The sequence below is a fragment of the Protopterus annectens genome, chromosome 8.part0 (genome assembly GCF_019279795.1).
Source record: "Protopterus annectens isolate FY-2018-M chromosome 8.part0, PAN1.0, whole genome shotgun sequence".
In the NCBI taxonomy this organism is placed as follows: Eukaryota; Metazoa; Chordata; order Ceratodontiformes; family Protopteridae; genus Protopterus; species Protopterus annectens.
In genome coordinates, this window is record NC_056741.1 from 548753942 (window position 1) to 548775813 (window position 21872).

Sequence of the window (21872 nt, forward strand, 5' to 3'; positions counted from 1 at the left end):
TTCAGTCTCACACCCAGAAAGCACATGTCCTGAGAGGGTACTAGACTGGACTTTATTTCATTCACAGAATACCCCAGGCATCTTAGCACTGCTATCACATATTCCAAATGATGAAGAAGCTCTTCCGTCCTTGAGCCAGAATCAGGCAGTCGTCCAAATAAGGATAGATCTGTATTCCTTTTAGCCTGAAGAAAGCTATCACTGGAGCCAGAACTTTCGTGAACACTCTGGGCAGTAGATAAGCCAAAGGGCAATGCAGAGAACTGATAGTGAGAAGTCCCAGCTCGAAAACGCAGATACTTCCTGCAACTTAGTCTGATAGGAACATGAAGGTAAGCCTCCTTGAGATCCAAAGTTACCATCCAATGATCTTTGCCCAGCAGAGGTAAAAGCTGCTGTAACGTCAACATTTTGAACTTGGGAATGTCCAGATAAGTGTTGAGGATAGATAAATCCAAAATTGGTCTCCACGTGTTCCCCTTCTTTGGTACTAGGAACAGGCGAGAATAAAAGCCTAGGCCCACTTCTGGCATAGGGACCGGCTGTATGGCCCCTATTTGGAGCAACAGAGAAACTTGCTTGTGAGCCTCTATTCTTTGTTGAGGAGGAACGTCTGGCATGCCTTTGAAAGGAGGCAAGGTATGGAAATAAAACCTGTAACCGTGGTGTATGATATCCAATACCCATCTGTCTTGGGTAATTAAACTCCAATTTTCTTTGAAAAGTGCCAACCTTCCTCCCAAAGGTGCTGCCAGACGAGAAGGCTCTGGCAGCTGAAAAGGTAGGTCATTGGGTCTGTTTACGAAAGGACTGACCCCTGCCCTCACCTGAAGACTGTGCAGGAGAACTCCCTGTTCTAGGCCTGAAAGAGCCCTGAGCTCTACCCCTCCCACGTCTAGATCTACCCCTAGACTGGGAATCATAAGAAGGATACGCCCACCCCTTAGTAGGCCAATTTCTACTAAACTTTGGAGGCTGGACCTGCAAAAAATCTTTAACAGTCTGCATAGACTTAGCCTTGTCTTCCATTTTCTTTAAAACTGCCTCAACAGGAGAACCAAACAACACGTCAGATTGTAAAGGAGCATCTAAAATCCTTGTTTTAACATGGTCAGACAAATTTTGATCCCTCAGCCAGGCGTGCCTGCGAAGAACTGACCCAGTGGCAGCCACCCTAGACGAGGCCTGTACAGCATCAAAACCACATTGCAAAGAATGCTTACCCACCTGTTCAGAAACATGTACTAAATCTTGCAACTCTTTACAATCAATACCTTCTGCCAGAGCATCAACCTTAGACTTCAATTGTGAAAGGAGATAGTTTTGGTATTTCAACATGTGAAACTGGCAATTCAAAGCCCTCATAGCAAGAGTGGAAGAAGTATAAACTTTCTTTCCCCATCTATCCAAGGCCCTGGCCTCTTTGTCTGCAGGAACCGGATTCTTTACAACAGAAGCCTTAACACCTTTAGGCCCCTGGCTAACAGTTTCTGGGTCTGCCCTAGGACTCTTAAAAGAAACTTATGAGCTTCAGGCACCCTGTAATACCTATCCGGTTTAACAGGAGCAGGAGGCAAAGAATCAGGATTAAGAGAAGCCTCTGTAAAAACATCTTCCACTACATCCAAAACAGGAGGTATAGCCAAAGGCCTATGCTGGGGTAAAACAAAAATTCCCTAAGCCTTTTCCTGGAATCAGAGAAGTCCTGACCTTCCCACTTAAAATGCTCCCTCATGGAATGAAGAGTTTCTGAAAAGAAAAATCCTCAGGAGGAGAAGCAGAAGGAGTAGAATCATCCACATCAGAATCAGAATAAGGAGAGTACTCCTGCAAGTCTTCAGTCAAGACTCTGAAACATCTGAAGCCTGCTCAAAACTCCCTAGCTCAGGCTCCACCCTAGGTCTCTTATCAGGAGGGGGCATAGAACCCCTAATCAAAGTAATCAAATCTTCTGCCATTTTAAGCATATGCTTCTTGGGCACAGTTCCTGAAGAACTAGGGGTAACACCAACTGAAGCTAAACCTGGCCTGCCCCTGGGAGAAGCCTTGGAAACAGAAGGAGAGGGCCTAACCACCCTAGGCAGGAGGGGAGTATAGTAACCTGAGAAGCCCCATCAGCCTGGCCTGCCTCCTGAGAGGCCACATCCTGCAATAACAAAGTCTCTCCCTGGGATCCCAAAGAAACCTCCGGTGGAACCACGCTCCACCGACACCTCTAAAGAACCGCGTCCGGTACTGACGGTTCCTCTAGCCTAGGTTTAACAGCTTTGTCCTTGCGCTTCTTCGAAGAAGCGGGCGTCGGAGCATCCGACTGCATTTTATAATTGCACCGCTTCAAGACTAACCTGGCACAATCTAATCTTCTCTTAATAGTGCGCTTATTGAATCTAGCACAAGAGCGACACCCAACAACGTCGTGCTCAGGCCCTAAACAAGGAATACACAAAGTATGGTAGTCTCTATGCGGTATCTGTTTCCCACAAGAAATACAATTATTCACTTTTTCTGACATCCGGTAAACCACTGAGGCAAGAAAAACCAAAATATTCCCCAACGGGGTACTTAGCCAACTTTGATTCGGTCTGAAACTCCGAAATCGAACAATTTCAGAACGCCAACCGGCACTTGCAACGCTGCTTCTGCATCGGACCATGCGGCAAAAAAGACTGAGGATATGACGTCGGTCATGCGCATTTGTACCCTGACGTCCTGATGTCAGTCAAATGCGCCTTGACCGACGTCAGCCTTATACTTTGATATTCGGGCCGACCGAGGACAGCGGACTACCCAAGTGTAAGGACTGCAGCAATGTGAGATGAAGAACATCTGCAAAAGTAACATTTCAATGTCTACACAAAAGGCAAACTTCTTTATCTTGCTGATACATTATCCAGATTGCCGAGAAATACCACTGAGCAGCATGAAAATGAGAAACTTGATTCTGAAGTCATGGAAGTAAGAAATCTTTCTTCCACAGTCCTGATGAGCTTAGAAGACATACAGCCTCAGATCCAGTTCTTCAGAAGCTCAACCACTTTATCAGTCAAGGATGCCCATCAAAGCAATCTTGCTTACCAGTAGACCTGCAACCTTATTTTCCTTACAGAGACGATATTTTGTTTGACAATGGTATCATCATGAAAGGTCCAAAAGTAATTGTTCCAAAGCCCTTGCAACAAGAATATATTACCATCTTGCATCATGGCCACCTAGGAACTGATTCTACCAAAAGAAGGGCGAGAGGACTAGTATTTTGGCCTTCTATGTCAAAGGATATCAACAGAGTACTTTCATCTTGTTCTGTATGTAACAGTACTAAGCCACATCAACAGAAAGAACCACTTTAGCCAAACCAGATTCCTGAAATACCTTATTTGACAGTAGCTTCAGACATTTTCGAGTGGAATGGTCAACATTACTTGGTGTTAGTAGACTCTTATTCAAAATGGTTCAAGACTGACCTACTTCCTAATCTAGCATCAAGTACTGTCATTACTAAGATGAAGCATCATTTCATTTTGCAGTCTATGGTAGTCCACACAGTTATTTCTGACAATGGTACACAGTTTGCAAGCCAGCAGTTCAAAAGATTTGCCGATGAGTGGGACTTTACTCATGTTACAAGTAGTCCAGAGTACCCACGTGCAGTTCAAAGTGCAAAACAATTACTAGAGAAGTTAAAACGAGACAGTAGTGATGTTTTCTTGAATCTCAGAAATGTTCCTCGTGATAAACATCTTGGTTCACCTGCACAGAGACTTCTGTTGAGACAAACCAGAAAAACACTACTACCAATTACTAGTACATTATTGGTTCCATGTGTCAAGAACAACAGACTAGTGAAAGTCCACCTGTTAAAGAAGCGCCTATCCCAGAAGTTCTGTTATGATAACACCAGCAAACTGCTCAATCCACTACGAGAAGGGGAGACAGTGAGGATGCAGACGTCCAAAGGTTTTAATCAGATTGGTGTCGAGAAGAGTATATGTCCAAAGCCAAGACCGTACATTGTGGAATCACAAGGAGCAGAATTTAGGCAGAATCGGAAAATTTTAATCCCAGTGCCTGAACATGTATTGCAGTATCATATCTGTGAGAAAGACTCTATATCTCAGAGTGAGTTATCCAACGTTCCAATTCCAGAGGACATTCCAATAAATAACCCTGTTCCTGAGAAGAATCCCAAAACTCCTGAACCATGTTATTCACCTATGACTGTCCCTTTTGCTAAACCTAGTTCTGATTGCTATATCACTAGATCAGGTTGCATTTTCAGACCATGTTCCAGATGCATGGCAACTTGGACATGAACACTGTGTTTACTTCTTATTGTCTGTACAACTGCATGTTTCTTTTCAAATGTCATCACATTGTGGGCAATTCATTAAAGGAGGATGTAGATCAATAGGCATGTATACCTTTAAAAGCTGTCTAGGGCCTTGCACAAGTGTAAAAGTACTGAGCATGTGCAAGCCTGACTGCCACTTTGTAGTAAGCTGCTGAGATGTAAGCATGTTTGTCTGTGTAGTCTGTCAGTTAATCAGTTTGTTTATATTTTGTACTGCTGCTATCCATCCTGATGTCTTCCTGTGTAATAAAGCATATAAACAAACTACCCCGCTTGTTCATCTTCAATAGTAAAACAAGACGAGCGACAGTTAGCAAGTAGTGCAATTCATAAATTAGAATGAAAACCTATGGATAAAGAGTTTAGCATAAAGAGCACTCAGTTCTGTTCACCAGCTTCCCTTGGACAAAAAACAACAAAACATTAAATTCATGCAAACTACATTTTAAAGAGGTCAGAACCAGCTCACATCTGGTAAAGCGTTTGCTATCATCTCTGAGTCTGATCCAAATTTGGTAGGCAAACTACTGTCTCATTCTTTTCTGGAAAGTAAATATCTGATTACAGTTCAGGATGACAAATCTCAGACACTTACCAATTCAATCTTTCCTATTCATTCATCAACAATTGATGGGTTGTTACATAAACTTCTCCTATTAACATACATTTTGACTTCATTAAATGAACTAATATATAACTTCCCAGTACTTACTTTTGTTGAAGTATGCCAAAGCTGACAACATACATTCAATCAAATATACTGATGTATATATGAGTTTTGATTAAATCTAAGAAAAGTATGTCTACTTAATGATAACAGACAATGTTAATGTAGTTGTTTTATACTGAACAGTCTTTTATTACCATTAGAGGCCTCTCTATACAGCATAATGCAGTACATTTTTTGAAAGATAATATTATACTTTCACTTCTTTCAAACAGTGCCTAAGCAGAAGGATTTCTCTGTAATTGTGTATGTGTGTGTGTTTATTTGTAATTTGCTTTTCAGTTGCTTAATTATCAAATGCATGAGGTAAACTACTGTAGCACAAAACCACTACTAAAAGCCTAATCATTTGTCTATTAAGAAACATTAATTTTCCTGTCTCAGAGGAAAGGTTGGTAAAAGTACAAACTCAGAGAAATAGGTATCTCACAGCCCTAATTTTACATTTAAAGTAACAAGGAAACAAATAAAACCAAACTCTGCAATGCTGCTACAATACAGTAATAGAAACACAAGAGGGGTAACAGAATTATCAGGTGCTAAATTCAAAGAGAAAACTGTAGGAGGACAAACTTACCAGACACCTCCCAGCAATGCATACATCTTTGGAGTTTAGTTCACATGGAGTTCCATCCTGAACTTTCTCTGCATGTCGAACATAAAAACGGTATCCCACTGGACGGCAATTCAGCTCGCACCTTTGATGCTGCCGCACTGGAAAAGAGAAAATATCAGTAACAAATTGCTTAATTTTGAGGGTTAGCAGCAGTCTGTGTTAAAACACTCAATTTAGCTGTCTACTGCTGCTGCTGACAACTTGTTACTCTTCAAAAACACAAGTCAGTAAATTGGCACAGGTACTGTGGAAACAAGTTATCAAGTTTTAAGGTGAATTTAAACTGGACACAGCATTAGCACCTTTTAAAATCTTTGGTAACCAGGTAGCCCCATGGAGTGTTAGTATCTCAGGTTTATGGGAGACCCAGAAGACAATATAGTTTTACTATAAATTAAAAGTGAAACCTGAAATCTAACAAGTTTGAAACAAAAAAGATTAACACATGCCTGGGAACATTAAAAGAGATTGGGAATAAGTGTAAGATAGGAGCGCTTTGTATAAAAACATAAATATGATATGTCAATATGGTTTGTTTTCATTCATATAAATGTGCGGTTACCTGCACCATAAGTGATAATTCAATAAAGATATTTCTTGCTAAAAAATGCTCAGTCAGAATTAAAGAAAGTAATGACAGTACATTGATTGAAAGGACAGCAGATCAAAATTAAACAAAGCAAAAGGTTCATAGGTGTGTACTAGGCTAATGGCCCTGGGGCCTTTACAAGCCTAGCCAAAGGATTACCCTGGGATCGTGCCACCCAACCTTAGTTCCCAGTGCCTCTGTCGAGTAGAGCCATTGGAGCTATCCCCGGGGTGAATTTTCTATTTGCCATCCACTCATCAAGATTTCTCTTGAAGAGGGTCAGCGAAGTGCTCTGCTTGACATGTATGGGAAGTCGATTCCATAGCATGGGCAGTCTCTGGGTTATGAACCTGTCTCTCCAGTACGTTCTGTTGATTGTGGTAATGAGGTTCAGGTCTCTGGAGTGTGTGATGTGGAGGGACTGGGATTTCTTTAGATGTAGCATTTCTAACAGAGCTGGGTCAGACATGGCTTTGTAAGTCAGACATCACCTCTAAGTAGGCGATATGAGACAGAGAATAGTTGGAGTTTGAGTCTGTCCATATAGGACAAGTGTTTAAAGCCTAGGATCCTCTTTGTGAGGTACTTTTGCGGCCTCTCCAGTTGTTGCAGGTGTCTAGTGAGGTACATGCCAAATAGGGGATTGTACTTGATGACTGGCCTACTGAGGGAAGAGTACAGGGAGACAGTGACCTATTTCTTCCTGGATGCAAAACCCTTAGTAATGAGAAGTGCCACAAAGAAGGACTTTCTGACCACAGTGGCAATGCGGTGATCAAAAGAGAGGTTGCTGTCAACCTGCGTTCCCAGATCTCTTATAATGCCTTCTGTGTTCAGTGGACTACCATCAATGTGGTAATTCATGGGACTAGGGTTTTTCCCAAAGGGGATGACGACACATTTTTTGGCATTGAGCTTAAGGCCATGGTTCTGACACCAGTCATTGGTCTCAGTGAGGCCATTCTGTAGGATGTCAATATCACTTGGGGAGTTAATAATAGCTCCCAACTTGCAATCGTCTGGGAACTTTGTCAGCCAGAGTCCCTTCGTGTTGGCCTGGACTTCAGAGAAGTAGATACCAAACAGGAGAGGACCCAGGACCGAACCCTGTGGGACTCTACTCGTGACTAGTCGTCAGTCTGACTTGGAGTCAGCTACTTTCACACTGTAGGTTCTATCTTTGAGCCAGTTTGCAACCCACCTAGTGATATAGGGGTTGACACCTAGCGTAGTGAGTTTTTCTATGATTCCTGAGTGGGGAATGGTATCAAAGGCCTTGGCCAGATCAAGGTAGGCTGTATGAACCACCTTGCCTTCATCCACAGCTCTGGTGACTGACTCAAAGAAATCAACCAAGTTCAGCAGGCATCATCTACCCTTCACAAAACCAAATTGTGTGGGATCCAGAGTTGGAAGATTCCCTATATCCTTGTTTATTAGGTCCATAATGATGCGTTTCATAGTTTTGCATATCAGAATTGTCAGGCTAATGGGGTGATAGTTCCCAGGGTCTGTAGTCGCTCCTTCTTTGTGGAGAGAGACGACTGTAGCAGTGCGCATTTGGTAGGGACAAAGCCTGAGGTGAAGCTGTGATTGAACAGGGCACACAGGTGAGGTGCCAGTTCACTCTGTCGTTCATGTAGAACACAGCCAGGGATATTGTCAGGTCACATACAAGCTGTATTCTTGGCTTGGACAGTGCTGTTTTAACTTGTGCAGTAGTAATACTAGGTGCCTGGCAATCTACTGTATTGTGATTGGTCCTTTGGAGGGGGGTAGAGGGGTAAAGTTGGCACTGAATCTGTTGGCCGGTATATAGGCAATATCTGCTGGCTCAGTATAGAAGGTGGTATTGCCATGGAGATTCTTTTACATAACTATAGAAGGTATTGTGATTGTCTTTTCTATCTGCTGCAAATGTTTTCATAGCTAGTTTTAGAGGATTTGATGCGGGATGTCAACTTTTTGTACAGGCTGATAAGGGAGTTTTTCCAGTCTTGGGACTTCACCTTATTCCACATCAGTTTTCTCCTTCTGCAGTAGTGTTTGTTTATGGCAGGGGACCACCAGACTGCCTTCCTTTTTATGGAGGAAAGCATCTTGGTTCTATTGGGTATGGCGAGATCCATGCATTTGTGTGCATGTTTGTACAGTGCACTGGTGTATGATTCGCCAGTCATGCAACTATTCTCCATTTGCATGGGTGCCGTGAAGTTAGCCACCTCTGTTTTTAGGAGCCCAAAGTTAGCTTTGGAGAAATTTTTCATGTTGGTTACCTTTGCGGGGGAGGTGGGAGGGATGTGGATTTCCAAGGTGATTAGTTTGTGGTCGGATCTAACCAAGGAGGAGCTGACTACTGGTGTAGAGCAATGGTTGCCCATGTTAGTAATGACCAGGTCAATGACGTGGAAACCTCTAGTGGGGGTAAGAACAAGCTGGGCCAGGCCACTGGAATTAATGAATTCTAGGAAACATTGGGCAAGTGTATTGGTACATGAGTAGTTTTCCCAGTTAATGGAGGGGTAGTGGAAGTTGCCTAGTAGGAGTGTGTTAGGTTGGACCCCAATATTTTCCAGGGTGCTTTGGAATGTGGAGTGTAAGTCTTTGGACATGGTTGGGGACCTATAGCAGGCTACAACCTGAATCGCTGTCTTACCCAATGTTAGCTGCACCCGAAGCATCTCTGATGCATTATGTTAGGCTACCAGTCTGGAGGTATGTGCATACTTTATGAATATGGAAACACCACCATCTTTGGAGCTTCAGTCCAAGTTCTGGGGCTGAAAGGTGTGGAATGAGTTACAGCCTGGTAGTGCAGGGGTGCTTTCTACTGCCTTGAACCAGGTCTCTGTTACAGCACAAATGTCAATATTCTCCATTTTAAGGAGTGCTTCGCGCAAGTGCATTTTGAGATTTAGACTTCTAGCGCTGAGCAGCATGACCCTCAGATTGCATTTGTTTGTAGCTGTTACTGTGGTAATTTGGTCTTTGGAACACCACCTAAAAAAGGTACTATAGGGGTGGAAAAAGCCTTGGCCAGTATCTGGAAGCCCAGGGGTGACAGATGCAGACCATCTCTGGCAAAGCATCAAGGTCTGTCAATGATGTCATCCAAGGCAGACAGATACTAGATCCCCTTAGAATGACACCAGAAACTCAGCCAATTGTTGAAATCAATCATTTTCTGCTTGTACTGCGGTATCATTCTGGGTTATGGTAAGATGCTGCTCAGGGCTAGGGTCATAACCGCCTGGGCTACATAACCTGAGAGCTCCTCCATGTCTCTTTATATATATCCAGGGAGGTACATCTCAGGTCATTCACACTCATGCGTACAATGACTGAGTCATATTTGTACCTGTTGTTGAGGGACCTGAGTGCATATGTTATGTGACGGATCCTGGCACCTGACAGGCAGCTGACTGTTCTTTCTCCTTATTCAACCCAGTGAATGAGACATCAGTGTACCTCACTATCAAGTCACCTATGACTAGTGTGTTGGGCATGCTGTTTTGCCTTAGGGGCTTTGGTTGAGTGGGACACTGTTTAGGAGAGTTATGTGTCTCTTGATTAGTGTTGTGTTGTGGTGTTTGAGTGCGTTTTTGCCTTGGAGGTCTCTGCTGTTTGGGTAGATTTTTATTGACAGCCTCCGTGAAGGTGGGTGTGTGGTCTGTATTTTTATGTGAAGGCAGTGCTGGTGTGTGTTCTGGAGGGCTGTGTGTTCCATGTGGTGTGGTGCAAGTGTTGACCTTCTCTTGACCAGCTATTCCGATCTTGGCTGGAGAGTATGTGGCTTCCAATTTGGATATATAAGTGCATCTCTCACAAGTCAAAGTGTTGGGAGGTAAGAGGAGAGGGCTTTCGGTGTACATGAGGCAGTTGCTACATTGCCTCAGGATGCCCAAGTTCACCAGGTTAATAGGAGAAAGCACAGGGAACTGACCTTTAGACATGCCTGGAGGGGTGGGAATTAATAATAAGTACTGGATCTGTTTCCTTGTAGAATGTTTAGTGTTGGTAGCACTTTTGTGTACTACAATAATTGCTACAAGAAGTCTGGTAAAGTGCTAGACTAATACGATGGTAAAAGTGCAGGAGAGGAGAGAACTAGTAGATCTACGGGAAAAATTGAAGAGCAGACTTTGGCATCACTCAGAAGCTTACAAACAGTCCTGGATACAGTAAGTCTGTATCTGGACTAGACTAGTTACAGGAAAGGTGGGAAACATGTACAAACATTGGGCTTTTAAGCCAGAAAGTTGATAGAGATGGAAAAACTGCCCAAACAGCCAATAAACTACAATTTCTGGGCCAGAAACCACTCCTCTTGTGGTAGATGGGCTACCTAGTGCTTACTACTCCCACTGATAAGCTAGAAGGCTTCCCTCCAATACAGAAAGGCTTGGGGGCTCAGTAGCTTACATACAGTCCTGGATACAGGAAATCTGTATCTGGACTAGACTAGTTACAGGAAAGGGATGAAAGACGCAAACATGGACTTTTAAACCAGAAAGCTGAAAGAGATGAAAAACTGGCCAAATGGCCAATAAATTACAACTTCTGGGCCAGAAACCACTCCTCATGTGGCAGATAGGCTACCTAGTGCTTACCACTCAAACTGACAAGGTAGAAGGCTTCCCTCCAACACAGAAAGGCTTGGGGGTGGAGGCTCAGAGGCTTGCAAACAGTCCTGGATACAGCAAATCTGTATCTGGATTAAACTAGTTACAGGAATGGCAGGAAACAAGTGGAAATGTGGGCTTTTAAACCAGAAGTTGAAAGGGATGAAAAAAACTGCCCAAATGGCCAATAAGCCACAATTAATTTCTGGGCCAGAAACCACTCCGCTTGTGGTAGACAGGCTATCTACTGCTTACCACTCCCACTGATAAGCTAGAAGGCTTCCCTCCAACACAAAAAGGCTTGGGGGGGGGGGTTCAGAGGCTTGCAAACAGTCCTGGATACAGCAAATCCGTATCTGGATTAGACTAGTCACAGGAAACGGGGAAAATGACTGCAAATGCAGGCTTTTAAACCAGGAAATTTGAGAGAGATGGAAAAAAACTGCCCAAACAGCCAACAACTACAATTTCTGGGCCAGAAACCACTCCTTTTGTGGTAGATAGGCTACCTAGTGCTTACTGCTCCCACTGATAAGCTAGAAGGTTTCCCTCCAACACAGAAAGGCTTGAGGGGCTCAGAGGCTTACAGTCCTGAATACCTGGACTAGACTAGTTACAGGAAAGGCAGGAAACAAGCTTAGATTTTTTTTTTCAGAAAGGCAGCTAAAACAGCACTAAAAACTATTCAAGTGCAGTGCAAGCTAACACCGAGTGTGAAGCAATATTAGAGCAAATAAAATGCAGTTTAAATAAATGCAATTTATTCAAACTGTATTCTGAATTGAATTCAATTATTGTTTTATTCAACTCTGAACAGTTAAAAAGTGGCAAAAAATATACTTATTAGCTGAGAAGCACACTCAGTCAGAACACAAGGAGGTTCTAATCATTTTTTTTTTTTTTAGTAAAGTGGAAAGGGAGAAAGTAGAAACAGAAGACAACTCAAGTTTAATAACCTAAGTGGGCCGGCCTTCTCAAACGTTCTCTCTGTATTAGGTAGAATGACCTACTGACACTAGACTTGGAGGAGTGTTCCAAATCAAACTTACAGTATTGGCGGGCAACTGCAAAGCCACCAAGTATAAGAACAACACACCAATAGGGAGGTCGGGTGGGAAACTATTACAGTTACTATCTGTAGCTACTAAATGAATGTTTTAAACAGACAAAGGCCCGATGAGACTCTACAGAATGCTTTTAACTGCAAACAAATCAGTTATATGATTCCTGACTAAAACACAGAAACCTGACTAAAAATGCACAGAAAAGCAGATATAGAGCACTCACAAACAGAAAATACAACTCTCGTATGAAAAAGCTGTTTACAGTTAAGTAATTCAATAAAAATGCAATTAGAGTAATGAAACAGTAGCAATAAAAACTACAGTTAAAACAGTATAAGAGAGTACATAAATGCAGTGAAACAGTAAAAAAAGCTTCATAACAGTGCAAAACGCTGTAGATTAGCTGTATAGCACAATTACAAATGTTAAAGAAGTGCAATTCAATGAAATAAATGTAAGAAATAACTTATTCTGCTCTTGGAATCTTAAGGAATTTCTGCTTTGTCCCAGTGATGAATCACCATTCCACAGCCTGGTAAATACAAGCACAGCCCCTTGTAGACACAGGGTTTATATACCAGAAAGGATGGAAGAATCTAGAAGCTCGAATTACTACTTAGCCCTACTAGCCACTGCTCTTACACCAATCACTCGTGCTAGAGAAGGTCAGGAAACCCTGTTACTCTCAATAACAAAGAAGACAAGACATTATCAGCAGAAGATGGCCGCCAGAAAGGCAGGACACTCAACAAACAACACTACCAGGCCTGGACAACAGCAGGCCAATATCCAGATTATGCTGAGTAGAACGCAGAAGCCTCACAATAAATGCACAGAAAAGCACAGAAAGAGCACTCACAAACAGAAAATATAAGTCTTGGTATGAAAAAGAAGTTTACAGTTTAGTAATTCAGTAAAAAATGCAATTACAGTAATGCACACTATTACAGCTACTAGCTGTAGCCACTAAATGAAAGCTTTAAACAGATAAAGGAACAAGGAGACTCTAGAGAATGCTTTTAACTGCAAACAAATCAGTTATATACCATACTAGAACACAGAAACCTCACAAAAATGCACAGAAAAACAGAGATAGAGCACTCACAAACAGAAAAAAAAACTCCTCTCATAGGTTCATGGATGTGTACTAGGCTAAAGGCCCTGGGGTCTTTACAAGCCTAGCCCATAGGATTACCCTTGCATTGTGCTACCCTACCTTAGTTCCCAGTGCCTCTGTCGACTAAAGCCGCTGGAGTGATTCTTGGGGTGAATTTTCTATTTCCCATCCACTCATCAAGATTTTTCTTGAAGAGGTCCAGTAGCAGTTTACAGTTAAGTAATTCAGTAAAGATGCAATTAAAGTAATAAAACAGTATCTAGCAATGAAAAATACAGTTAAAACAGTATATATCAGTACATAAATGCAGTGAAACAGTAAAAATGCTTAATAACAGTGCAAAATGCAGTAGATTAGCTGTACAACATAATTATAAATGTTAAAGAAGTGCAATTCAATGAAATAAATGTAAGAAATAACTTATTCTGTTCTTGCAATCTTAAGGAATTTCTGCTTTGTCCCAGTGATGAATCACCACAGGCTGGAGCAGAATGGAGGAAAAAAGGAAACTGCAGAAGCAGGAAGGGAGGAAGGCATGCCTGGTAAGAGATCACTAATGAAACGTCTGCAACGTATCTGTCAGAAAAGGGGGAATCACTATAGGGGAGAAAGGAAGATGATGTGGGTGGGAAGAATAGGCCAACGTGAAGGCAGGCTAAGCAGGTCAGAAAAATCAAATGAAAGAGTCAATTCATGCAGAAGAGTTACTAGCTTTATTTATTTATTTAATCTTAAAGTGAACTAAACTACAAAATGGCTTTGGGGAGAGAACATGAGATATTTTCTTAGCCCAAAAGAAAGGTTTGTTGATTTTTAGCTCTAGATTTGTAAATGTGGTATCAGAAATTAATTTTATTTATTTATTTAGTTATTTATTTATTCCCTTATTTATACACAATTGAGAGGGTTAGTCCTACCAGATTTTCAGCCTCTTTTCAGGGGAAGACCCAATGTGGCATTCATATCGACTATGGAAAATCTGGCCAGAACTTCAGTGAACTTCCCCTACTTGTCATTGGTCTGAGTGGGATCCTTTTTGGAGGAGTATTTTAAGTTTTCTTTCCAAGGCTGCCTACAGGCAGATGGAGAGAAAAGGAGATGATAGAGTGGTGAAAAATGGAGGAGAAAGAAAATATTGAGACTGGAGAATGTTTCAAAGAATCTGTTTGATGGAGATGAATCAGCAAATGATGGATGAAAACCCTCCAGTTGGAAGGGTTAAGGGATGACTTACTTACAGAAAAGGGGGTGCAGAGTGAGCCAGAAAATGAAACAGATGTTTCCTGGGAGGACATTATGAAGAAAATACAAAAGGAGGATGCAGGACAATCCTGAAGAATAGTGGTGAGACAGAAAAGAAAGCATACACAGAAAAAGCAAAAAAGGCAAATAGGGAGTAGCAGAAAAGAAGGCAGAAGAAAATAAAAAATGGAAGTATGTGGTAAGGATTAAAAATAAAGACGACAAAGAAATGGGCAGGTATGAAGTGTGTTGTAATTTAATAGCTCCTTTGGGTGTAATAGCACATGAGGTTAAGTGCATTTATTCTTATTAACACAGAAACATTTTGAGACATTATATTTGAGACTGTATTTCCATAGACAATTTTCTTGGAGAATATGAAAAAAAAAAGACTGCAACCCATGGAATGTGACAACAGCATTTAACAGGGGAAACAAACCAGTAAATTCATGTACAATTTCTGAGGTAGAAAAAGAGACAGCCTTACCACAGGATACGTGCCCAAGGAGTGGCGTACGGCAACTGTGGTCCCACTCCACAAAGGCGGTGCCTCTACGGACCCTGGTAATTACCGCCCCATAAGCTTAACAAGTCTAGTCTGCAAAGCTATGGAGAGGATCATAATGGAGCTCATAAACAAAGATATAGGGGACTTGCAGACATTGGACCCGACCCAGTTTGGCTTTGTCAAGGGAAAATCATGCCTTTTGAACTTGGTTGACTTCTTCGAAACAGTCACCAAGGCCATTGATGAGGGAAAGGCAGTCCATACAGCCTACCTTGACCTTGCAAAGGCTTTCGACACAATACCCCACTCGGGTATTGTAGAAAAACTTACCAGCTTAAATGTAAACCCATATGTCACAAGATGGGTTGCACACTGGCTTAAGGACAGAACCCACAGGATTAGAGTTGCTGGCGCTGTGTCAGACTCCAAGCCGGTCACAAGTGGTGTCCCACAGGGCTCGGTCCTTGGCCCCCTATTGTTTGGCATCTACTTCTCAGAAGTACAGGCCAACATGGGAGGACTTTGGCTGACAAAGTTTGCAGACGACTGCAAACTGGGCGCCATAGTGGAAAGTGCATCGGACACGGATATCCTTCAGAAGGGACTCACGGAAACAGATAGCTGGTGCCAGAGCCATGGCCTGAAGTTAAACGCCAAAAAATGTATAGTCATACCCTTCGGGAAAAACAAGGTAACCCCAAGCTACCATATAGGTGGCAATCCACTAAGCACAGAAGAGGTTATCAGGGACCTGGGGACCCAGGTTGACAGTGGCCTTTCTTTTGACACTCACATTGCTAAAGTGGTTAGAAAGACCTTCTACATTGCCCACCTGATCATGAAGGATTCACATCCAGATCTAGTGAGGTCATTGTTCCTGTACTCTTCACTTATCAGACCAATGATCGAGTACAATGCCCCATTCGGGATGTATCTCACCCGACATCTGCAGCAATTGGAGAGACCCCAAAAGTTCCTCACCAAAAGGATAAAGGGACTCCAAAATCTGTCATATGCTGCCAGATTGAAGAAACTCCAGCTCTATTCAGTCGCATACCGTCTGCTCAGAGGTGACATGTGCCTGACATACAAGGCCATGTCCAACCCGGAATTAATGGACATGCTCCACCTCAAAAATCCAAATCCACCAAAACCACTAGAGCAAGCGACTTAAACCTTAGCACGGATATAAATAGGACGTGCTGGAGGGATAGATTTATCACTCAGAGACTCCCTATGCTGTGGAATAAAATCCCGGTCCATGTGAGGCAGAGCACCTCGCTGACTCTGTTCAAGAGAAATCTAGACCTGTGGATGGGAGATCGTAGGTTTACCCCAGGAATCAACTCTGTGTCACTGCTGGACAGAGGCACAACAAACTAATGGGCACAGTATTTTTTCATATAAGGGGTGGCGTAAGCCACAATAATTTGGGCTAGGCTTATAAATGCCTTAGGGCAGATAGCCTAGTATAAACCTATGAACCTATGAACCTATGAAGGTTATTTGAAAACATTATGTAAAGAAATACTGGACATTACAAAAGTGTACGTCAAAATGGGTTTATGGCCTGGTGGCTGGGATTTGTAATATTATATTAAAAATAGAAAGATATAAAAGGTACACATATGCCAAGGGTGATAAACGTGGAGTGGAACAATGGTGTTGTACAATACCGAGGACAAACCCAGAATATTTTGTGGAAACGAAGGACATTTGATAAGTACCTATGACAAAAGAAAATGTTATATTTGTAGGGGAATGGCACATGATGAAAAACAATATAAATGTAACAAAACTGGATATTTATGGATGGATTGCAAAAGTGAAATTAGAATAAGGAAAAAATAAAGAGAAGAAAATGAGCAAAGAGAATAAATTTTAGAAGTAATAGAAATAGAAGAAAAATTAGATGAGAAAAAAAATACAGAAGAATGTCCTGAAATAAGTGATGTGTGTCTTCTTTCGGCTTTTCCCGGTTAAGGATTGCCACAGCGGAACTCCAGTCCGCTTATGATTGGCAGTGGATTTTACGGTGTCAAGTTGCCAGCCCGATGCCAACCTTCAACGAAGGCACGCCTATTCACGCTCGCACCTACCTGCATGCTTTTAACGTCACTCGACCGCAGGGAGGGCATGCCATCTCCACACAGAAGGCGCTCCAGCCGAGAATCGAACGGGAGAACCTCTTGCTGTGAGGCGACAACGCTAACTGCTGCACCACCGCGGCTGTCCTGAAATAAGTGATGAAGAAGACAAACTAGGAGGTAGTAAAAGAAAATAAAATAATTATTTTGGTAAATGAGTAAAAGACAGAAAAACAACATTTAAAGGGATAAGCACAAAAGAAAAAAGAAAAGAAATGGTTGAAAAAAAATGCATACAATTAATGATTGGGGTTGGTATAATGGTTAAAGTATCGGACTCACAGCGTTTGATTCTCACCTTTGGATTCTCACCTTTGGGAGTGAAACTGGTTAAGCTTAGAATGGCCTATTAAGAAAGTTAGTCTAGTAATTAACTATAAACTTATGAAACATGAATCAAAGAGAAAATGAAAATTTTAGTGTGTTTTCTGTAAATGTGAACAGTATTAAGTACAGAGTAAGAAGAATAGGGATTTTGTAGTGGTGTAATCATGTGAAGTACATGCATTTACATTAAAAGACAAGATTTTTAACAAATGAGGAAAGATTACAAACAGAGAAACTAAGGAGAGAAAGAAAATCTGGAATTTGGGAAATGAGAGATGTTCTGTTATAATGAAGATCACTAACTGCAGAGCACAAGAAAGAAATAAAACACTAGGTAGAAAAATCCACTTTATATAACAGAGCAAAGCTTTCGGGTAGAACCCTTTGTCAATACTAATACATAGACATCACATTATCACAGTTTAAATACGGGTCAACAGTCACATGACAAGCAGCCCAATATAGTCATGTGACAGCATTAGACAATTAATACAAAAATATAAAAATAAAAATAAAAAACTATATATCATAATACAATGATAAAAATGCAAAAGTATTCTAAACTATAAAACATTAGCACCTTCCAAACAACATTAAAACCATATTTCATAGTTTAGTATGCTGTGTTTTAACCAATATTATGTTTTATAGTTTAGAATACTATTGCATTTTTATCATTGTATTATGACTATATTGGGCTGCTAGTCATGTGACTGTTGACCTGTATTTAAACTGTGATAATGTGATGTCTATGTATTAGTATTGACAAAGGGTTCTACCCGAAAGCTTTGCTCTGTTATATAAAGTGGATTTTTCTACCTAGTGTTTTAGATGTTCTGTTATAGCCATAATGTGTAGAAATTACAGTAGAGATATAAGATGTAACTTTAGCAAAAATGGGAAGATTAATCATTACAAATGTAAAATGAAAAGAAAAAGTATACAAATTACCACATTATGTGCTTAAACTAATTGTAAAGAAAGGGAAAGCTTATTCCATCAGATTCTAGACTATGTAGTGATAAATATGAATATTATAATAACAAGAGACTAACTGTGACTTTAGAGGCAAACATAAAACAAAGGAAATGATATAAGAAAAATGTCAGAAGTTATAAGATGTGGTAAGTTAAAACTTTGGGGCAAAAATTCATAGACTTACAAAAGGAGTACGTACAGAAAAAAAATAGATTACTTTGTAGTAATAGAAGGTTTAGTTATAGGAGAAGGGGAGAAAGTTGAAACAAGATTTTCTTATAATCTTGCAATACGGCTAGACAAAGGAAACCAAGGAATATATAAAAACAGACAAAGGAATAAAAAGGATAAATGAGAAAGCATGGAATGAAGAAGAAACAGGATTAGTCATACAGTTATGGAAAGATTATATTTCTGTGAGAACATTTTATAACATATGGCCTGAATGATGGATGATATTTAAGGAAAATATTTAAAAAAAATGTTTTTTTACAATGGCAATATGATGTGAGAAAATTAGAGAAAGAAAATCATAAAAGAACATATAACGATGCATTGGAAGATTTAGAACATAATGACAGAAACTACTTTGACAAGGAAAAGAATTATATGGAAGAAATCAAGAAAAACTACACAAAGTGTTATATAAGCAAAGATAGTTTTACAAAGAAAAGGAGAAGTATGAAGTTACTTAAGCAGATTAGTAAAGGAAGATGGTAATGTAACAAAAGAAATAAAAATGTAAAAGTAAAACAGAAAGAACTCCGGAAAATATTATGAACAGTGTAGTACAATGAATGTTTAAAAAAAAAGGTAGTGAAAAAACATGGAAAGCAAAAAAGTTAACAGAAAAAGAGTATAAAGAGTTGGAAAAGGAGATTTCTTTAAATGAGCTAGATAAAGTATTAGTGCAAGTAAACATAGATTTGACTGCATGACCAGATGGAATATGGTATGAAATGTATAAAAATTAAAGAGACTGGCAAAAACATATATATTTTTTTAAAGACTGTGACTGAATGGTTAAATTAAGGTTTTATATATAAAGAAATGTGAAGTGGAATACCTAAATTCATATGGAAGAAGGATGGTAGAAGACAATTAAAACTGGAGATGGATAGTTTTGAATAATAACGATTATAAGCTCTTTATGAAAATAATACAAGAGCTTTTAAACTAGAATGTTAAATATATGGAAAATATATATATATATATATATATATATATATATAGTATAAAGGGGAAGGGCTATCAAGAATTTTTAATGATAGAGAAGCTGTGGATGATATTATGAATAGAAAAGAAGTGAAAATCATGATATGAGACCTTAATAAGGCATTTGATGCAACTGGACATGAAATCTTACAGATAATAATGAAAAAATATAAATATAAGTGAGACATTTAGGAAATTATGTATGTCAGCATGTAGTAATAAAGTACAAATACTTGTAAACGGCTGGTAAGACAGGGATGTCCAATGAGTTGTATACTCTTTGCATTAGTTTTGAATGTGACAGTATGTGAAATAAATTAGAAAATGAAGGAGGCAGGGCATATAACACCCTGAAGGGCGTATATGACATTATAATAATTGCAAAATGCAAATTTGGATAAAAGAAGTAATACTCTGCACAAATGAGTGTCTTGATGTGATAGGATGGCTTTAAATGAGAACTGCACCCACAGACTCAAAAAACATATTTATTTCATCATGGTTTGGTGTTTCCTACATTTTAACACCACTCGAGACTATTTACAGTTTTTTAAATATTTTTATACGTCATTTCTGAGTCTGACAATATGGGGTCTGGCATCTTGGAGTAATTCTGTCTAGTCTGCCTCTAGGTATCCCAAAATGCAGTGTTCGTTTGTAAAAAGTTACATCACGCAGACCTCTTTCTTCCTAAAGTTCCTGTCACTGCATTGATTATACATGCATACACTGCTGTCTTTCAGTCAGTCTTAAGTAACATTTTATGCTGTTCAATGACTACGTAAAACACAAACAGTGCAAATGCCACAGAACAGACTTTCAAAGTGCTTTTTACTGCTGCTTCTTTTTAGAATTGCTAAACTACATTTTTGTGAAGCCTGAATTGTACTACTTTGACTCATCTCCCATCCCCCTTCACACCTAACTTCCCTCGCTGTCAAAGTGCTAAGCGTAATTTGAACTGTTACCTGCTGTGACTGACAGCTTACAGCAGAAGATTTGACTCTTGTACTGTTTCCTTGTTCTAGCCTTTACTTTCTGTATGGGTACAGGAAGGATAAGAGAGCTGTGACATCACAGCATGGGTGGGTTTTTAGGACAGTCATGGCAATGTCAGTTGGGGGAGGCAGATGGCCAGAAAACTACCTGTATTCAGTGGCCTTGATGACATCAATGAATTGGAGACTGCAGCAAGGGCAGGTAAACGTTTTTTGAAAGTGAAACCACCACAGAACAGTAAGGTACTGGTCTAGTGGAGGGAAACAGTCAATTTAGAATATTTTAATGCTGTGGTGTTCTTTATTCATAGTAGGGACAATAAATAGAGAGAAATAGGAAACAGAAGTTGAGCATTTAATAACATAATCCCGTTGTTGTCCTTTAAATCAACAGAAAATCAAACATTTAGGTGATGTACTACACATAGGGGTATATATTTTATAATGAATTAAATTTCTGTTTTAGGTATAAAGTTTGAGAATAAAGATGCAAGTAGAATTCAACGGGGAAAAACAATAATTTAAATAAAACAAACCTGTCTTTTCCAGAGAACATATAAATTATCATTCAGAAAAAAAGTTTATTTGATAAATTCAGCACTGATCGGAAAAGCAGCATACTTAGCAAGTGTATTTATGTTACCAACAGTATTTTACAATGAATTATTGCAAATCATTTTTTCATTTATATGAGGTTTTAGATTAAACCAAGTAAAAAGAGGAATTTTGTATGTAAATGAAGAAGGAGGTTTAGGGTTAATTAAACCAGTAGTACCTGCCGCTTTATTAAATTTGTACAAAGTGTTAAAGTGGATAAATGAAAACGATGGCAGATTAGTAGTAAAACTGTATAAATAAAAGTATGATGAATTTTGATGTCGGGTAAAAATGAGTAAAAGACAAAAAGAGTGTATAAATGAAATAAATAAAATATTACCAAGAAATGTATTTCTGCGGAAAATAAAAACTGGGGATTTAGAAAAAGATAGAAAAGTATGGTATAAGAATGTAATGATAAAACATTACTATGTGAAACCATGGGAAAAATCTAACAGATAAAAAAAGGTAAAGCCATAAATATAAGAAGCAAATGGTGTAATCTGAAAGCAGACTGCCAAGACTTTTTTGTGGATACTAGTAACAGATAAATTGTCAGCAAAAGGAAATATGCCATATAAAAAGTTAAGTGATGGAATATGTTTACAGGGTCTATAGTAGAACATCGAAGTTTCAAAACTTCGAATGTTCTAATATCGACCCCTATTCAGCGAAAACAGACAAAATCGAACAAACAGAACAGCAATTTTTTTTTCCTAGGGAAAAAATTTGCTGTTCCAAAACACATGCACACAACACAAGCACACCAAACAAACA

At 39.8% G+C, this 21872-nt stretch overlaps 1 protein-coding gene across 1 annotated transcript in view; it reads right to left on the reverse strand.

Annotated features, from left to right (window-relative positions):
• Positions 1-21872, reverse strand: part of LOC122808922 (thrombospondin type-1 domain-containing protein 4-like) — a 2399573-nt gene that overhangs the window by 892455 nt on the left and 1485246 nt on the right. Inside the window, exon 7 of the mRNA XM_044080057.1 lies at positions 5653-5789. Coding sequence (XP_043935992.1) covers positions 5653-5789 — 137 coding nt within the window. The remainder of the gene's footprint in view (positions 1-5652; positions 5790-21872) is intronic.